General features: G+C 37.5%; 1 protein-coding gene across 1 annotated transcript in view; it reads right to left on the bottom strand.

Moving 5' to 3' along the window:
- Positions 1-914: 914 nt before the first annotated feature.
- Positions 915-6,000, bottom strand: part of dmgdh (dimethylglycine dehydrogenase) — a 112,218-nt gene continuing 107,132 nt past the window's right edge. Inside the window, exon 16 of the mRNA XM_059974464.1 lies at positions 915-2,644. Coding sequence (XP_059830447.1) covers positions 2,426-2,644 — 219 coding nt within the window. The 3' untranslated portion in view covers positions 915-2,425. The remainder of the gene's footprint in view (positions 2,645-6,000) is intronic.

Raw genomic sequence — 6,000 nt, 5'->3', positions numbered from 1 at the left:
AGTCGAAGAACCAGGACAGAATCCCATATGAGATATGCTTGATAGGTCCGTAAGGAGAGAGAACATCTAAAGATAGTCCCAGATCAGGGTTAGGGCTCAGATAGCATTTGGGTAGATTCTTGCTGCAGGAAAATGGAAGACATATTGTTTCCTTCAGAGCAGGAACATGTGTGAAATTAAACTGGGAAATCTATGAAATTTAACTGGGAATTTTGAAAAAGTCTTGATTTAGAATTGTTTAATATTCTACCATGGAAACTTTTGAGTAGTTTTCTTCAACAATCAAGGTACTGGAAAAAAATTCAGTACTATAAATTGCAACCATGCTTCAATGTCAGTCACAAACCGCATTAAAATGTCAGATGATCCCATAATCACAACCTAGAGCTAGGCTGGAAAGAAGAGTGAGCTTTAGTATTGGAGCTACAGTGCTGTTCCCTTTACTGGGAAAGCATAAATGAGCTTAAGTTGTATGGAATATAGACCGGTTTAGGTTATTATAAGATTGTATTTAATTAGAAAGATTAAGCAACCTGTGAAGTTCCATGCCTCCTCTAAAGTTACAGGTTAACTGCAAAGAAGAGCAGGCATGAGTGGAGAAGAAATTAAATCAGAGGTACAATAACTTGGTAACTTCTCAATTAAGCTTTATTTTTGGGTGTGAAGGAACAGGGACAAGCAAGGACAGATCAGCTATCGAAGAAACATTTCATCTCATCCAACTACCTGTTGTCTAAATATTTTCTGCACGCAAATTCTGGAAACAAAAGACAAGTATAAATTCAATGCAACAAGAATCCTATTTATTATAACGAAACAGAAAACCATCAAAGGGGTTTCCTGAAATTTATTTGCAGAGTAGATAGTGATTTTCATAATCAAACTGAATACATACAGCAGTTTACAGCCAGTAACATTCCATTTAACGATACATAGTTCACATTTCATACTATGAATTACAAATAAAGATTTCTTACCTCCATTATTTTCCATACTATTTTTTGTAATCATATCATTCACAGTAGTATGGCCAGTTTCAAAAAAAGTGTTACAACTTGTTAACAATTCTCAAGTGAGAAAATTATATATAGTACTAAAGTTACAAGTTGATTAAGAGAACACATATAAGTTGTCCCTATCATTCTTCAAGTTCTCTAACTTTTATGTTTTGCTGTTGAGAAGCATACCCGTAGTTAACCCTGTAAGTCATTTACCACAGTCCCCTTTAACTTTCTATCAGAAAAGCAGGCTTTCAAATGACTTGTTTTCATTGTCATTTATTGACAAATTACTTAAAAATATATTGTTGTTATTTATTGCAGAATGGATTTAGAAAGCACAATAATTTATTTTGCATTAATACATTTCAGTTCAACAATGCCATTAGTGGAATTTAAATTAATTTCAATTTAATGTATCCATCCTTGGCACTTCCTTGGCTCTCGCTCATCCAATAACTGCAGAAATTGCAACACAGAAGACCACTGAATAAGAGTATTATTTGAAGTTTATTCCAGACAGCTGCTGAAATAAGTTAATGTTGTGAATATTTGATCTTATATGAACTTGAACTTTGAAATACTGTAAACTCTTTCACTTAAAAGAGTCTGTGGTTGTGGTTATAGAAATGAACGTTTCCATAGGCATCAGATTCATGTTCTGAAATGTGACCCCCACCAGCATCTACAAAGTTAAAGCCAAATTCAGCATCAGCTGTTTATTTCTTTGTGCATTAATTATTTAATTATTCAGTCTTTATTAGTTATTAATAATCAGTAATGATTAATTACAGGCTTTTCCTACTGAGAATGGGTGAGACTGAAACTAGAGGTCATAGGTTAGGGGTGAAAGGTGAAATATTTAAGGGGAACTTCTTCACTCGGTGCTGAGAACGTGGAACAAGCTGCGAGCAAAAGTGATGGAGCTGGATTTGATTTCAACACTTTGGATGACAATAAGACTAGGGCTGAAGAGTGTTTTGTTGACACTGAGGGAATATTTTCCTATTGTGCATATAATGGGAAAGATTAACACTCTGTTATAGAACATCAGTGAGAGTACATGATGTTTTCTGCAAGGCATTTTGCTGAAGTTAGCATCTTTGCATGCGCACACACGGGATCCATGGTGATTGGAAGTCCAAGTTTAAGCACGGCTCAATAAATATGGTTCCTACCATATACTGTTTGTTAAAATATAACCCAATACTTCCACTGTATTTGTAAAATAGATGTCCCTATTAGTTAAACAGAGGGAGATTGCAAAAGTAACTGATTAAAATTACTTACAAATTCCCAACTCTCTACTTACATTTCACATTTAAAGAGCTTAAGAGTTACGTTGTTTCAATGTTATCTTACAGCATTGACATAATTCTTTGATCCAGTTTTCAGGATTACTTTCATTTTACTAAGAATACTTTCCATCAAACATTTGAAGATTCACTCTTCTTCTTCTTCATTCGAGCCCGAGATGGGTCCGTCAATACCAAAGGTTCTTGGACGACTGCTGCACTGTACTTTTTATCGAGCAGCTCCACCTCCAGGTGCTGCCCTATTTTGCTGAGTTCCACAGGCACATATGCGAAGGCCACACTCTGTTGTGTGTTGTAACTGTATGCTCCAGATGTAGTGTTACCTACAACCTTAATACACAAGAATAATGCTTCATAAGCTCAATTATCTCGTTAGAGAAATGGCACCTAGTTTTGATCCTTTGGTGAAATTTGTGCTTTCCAACAGGACTCTCAATAACAGTGGAAGTGAAAGGGACAGCAAACACTAAGTGCTCACATTTGTACGTTAGGTAAAACACCAATACTGTATCGTAAGACTGTTGCTGCACCATTGGGGGGTATTATTCCACTGACAACAGCAGCCATTCATATTACATACTAATGATGATTCTATTTAGTTTTTAACTCAATGATTTTATACCAGGTTCAGTCATGACAATTTCACATATTTATACTTTTGCTTGTTTTATTATAATAGAGCCAGTAACCCCTTACATAAACATACACCATACACTTTACATTGACCTGTCAATCTGTAGGCCATGCCACTCAGGGACATGTGCTAACATTACTTTGTGACTGTATGTGCTGGATTGTAACAATACGCGCTGCGTGTGACTATATGTACTGTGTTTTGCAACATTATAACAGATTACTGAGCATGAATCTATTGTTAAATAATTTAGCTGTCTGCAAGTTGGTCCCCATGTTTCCTACAGGAAATACAAGAAAGCATTTACTTTGTCAAAGCCATTTCTTTGTCCCTGGTGACACATTTTCCAGTGGTCCCATACCCACTCTCTCCTCCCTTTTATTCTTTATATCTGAAAAAAAACTCTTGTCAGCTCCTTTGATATTTTTGGCTAGCTTACCTTCGTATTTCAACTTTTCCCTCTTTATAGTTTTTTTTAAAATTGCAATCTGTTGGTTTTTAAAAATTTTCCAATCTTCTAACTTCCCACTAACTTTGGCCAGCTCCTCTGTCATGCCTCTGTAATTCCCTTTACTCCACTGTAATACTGACATAACTGACTTTATCTTCTCCTTCTCAAACTGCAGGATGAATTCTATCATATTATGATCCCACAGTCTCCCAAGTGTTCCTTTGCCTTAAGCTCCCTAATCAAATAATCAAATCTGGTTCATTACAGAATACCCAATCCAGAATTCTCTTCCCACTAGTTGGCTCAACCACAAGCTGCTCTAAAAAGCCACCTAGTAGGCATTCTGCAAATTCCCTCTCTTGGGATCCAGCACCAACCTGATTTTCCCAATCTACCTGCATCTTGAAATCCCCCATGACATCTTCCATTTCCATTTCCTGCATGGAATCTATTCCATTCTCACAGTTTTTTCTACCTTCATTACATATCTTCTGACAATGCTGCCTTATAAGCTTAGTTTATAATATTCAAATGGCATGGCTAATGTACAAGCAGGGTGGCATGGTAGCTAGTGGTTAATGCGACACTTTACAGCACAGGCTGTAAGGTTGCGATGTGATTCCTACCACAGTCTGTATGAAGTTTGTACAATCTCCCCCTGACAGTGGGAGTTTCCTCCAGGTGCTCCAGTTGCCTCCAAAGATTAGGGTAAGTGAATTGTGTGCATGCTAAGTTGGTGCCAGAAATGTGGCGACACTTGCTCAGCACAATCCTAGTTGATTTGATCTAATGCAAACAACGCAATTCGCTGTATGGTTAGATGGATACAGTATGTGACAAGTAAAGCTAATCTTTATAAAGCTCATCCCTTTTTTTAAACTTTTTCTTTCCTGAATAGAACAGTCCCTTCCTTTGATTATGATGGCATCCCACTTGTCCTCATCATCAACCCCCATACCCATTACATGACATGTTGGGATTTAAACCACCCTTCGACACAATGCCATCAACAAACACACTTTGCACCCGTTATTTTACAACGTTATCTGCACTGCACACTGGATTCTTTTTATTCAGACCAAACGCTGCTCCTCTTCCTACTTGACCAAATACAGGATATACAACACCCGTTCTTTAATTTCACCCTACCATCCAAGACTCCAAACACTCCTTTCAGATGAAAAAGAGTATTATTTTCATTTCTTTCATTCTAGTACTCTGTTATCTCTGCCGCTGATGCAGATTAAGTGATCACTTAGCTGAATGGCTCTATTCTGTAAGCACTATGCTAGGTTTCAGACTACTTACCATTTTAATTCTGAATCACACTACTGATCTCTGTGTCCTTGGTCTCCTATTCTATTTCACTGAAACTCATGCGGGTGCTACTCATTTTTCAGTTGTGTACTTTACAGTCACCCGCACTCGACACAGGATCAATGATCTCACTTAACTGGTTGTTCCCATTCTGTTTTCGACAGCAGACTAAGTTATGATACTGCTAAATTTCTTCCAGACTATCTTTAGCCTCTTTACTTGTTCTAATATCACACACATTTGCTGACAAGGTCATTCCTTCTTTATCGTAACCAACAACCCTTCCGCTAGCTCACGATTTTCCCTTTTGCTCTTTCCTACTTCCCCTTTCTTGGTATTTGTAACGTCTCACATATCTGTCAGGTTGGCTATAAGGCCATCAAGTTGCAACATTAATCCTGCTTCTCTCTTCACAGATTTGGAGTGTTTTCAGTATTGTTAAAAAGTTTTGCGTTTCTTATATAGTACTCTTGTATATTGTTTTTCATGGTTATACAATCTCTTTTAATTGAGGAAGACATTTCATTTATCCTGCAGTGGATTATTTCATGCACTACCACTATAATTTGTGCATCCATTAAACGTTTTGTCAGTAGTCAGCGGAGTGGATATTGCTCCATAATTTCATTATTTCCTCTCTATCATAAAGAACACTTTGTTCCACCTTTCCATTAATGACAACAATCTTTCCTCAACACAGTAAATGTTCCAAATTGCTTTCTAAATGCATTTCCAAGCCATGTTTAGGGATTGTCCAGCAGAGAGCCAATACATCGATCAGCAGTAGGTGTTAAAGAGTTGAAAAGCAATACACCCAAGGTGCCGGAAGAGCTCAGCAGGTCAGGCAGCATCTATGGATGGGAATAAACAGTTGACACCTAGGGCTGAGATCCTTCATCAGGACTAGTCTCAGAAAGAGATTATGTTTGGAACCTTGGTAATCAAAAATATGAGGGGTTAGCATACCTCACCACCCTCTCTAGCTGTGATGTCAATTTCAGTGAACCATGCACTTGTAGTCCTTATTCACTGTTCTAAAAATAATCCTTAGGACCCTAAAATTCACTGTGAATGTTCTACCCTCATTTATCTTTCCAATATGCAAACCCTGCACTTACCTGAGCTGAACTCCATTCAACATTCCTTGGCCCACTTACCCAGCTGGCCCAGATCTCTCTCTAGTTCCTGATAACCATCTTCACTGTGTATGACACCACCTACTTTAGTCATCTGCAAACTTACTAAGAATGCCTTGTACATTCTCATCAAAATCATAAATGCAGA

The sequence above is a fragment of the Hypanus sabinus genome, chromosome 7 (genome assembly GCF_030144855.1).
Source record: "Hypanus sabinus isolate sHypSab1 chromosome 7, sHypSab1.hap1, whole genome shotgun sequence".
Taxonomy (NCBI): domain Eukaryota; kingdom Metazoa; phylum Chordata; class Chondrichthyes; order Myliobatiformes; family Dasyatidae; genus Hypanus; species Hypanus sabinus.
This window is presented reverse-complemented; position numbering and strand designations above follow the sequence as displayed.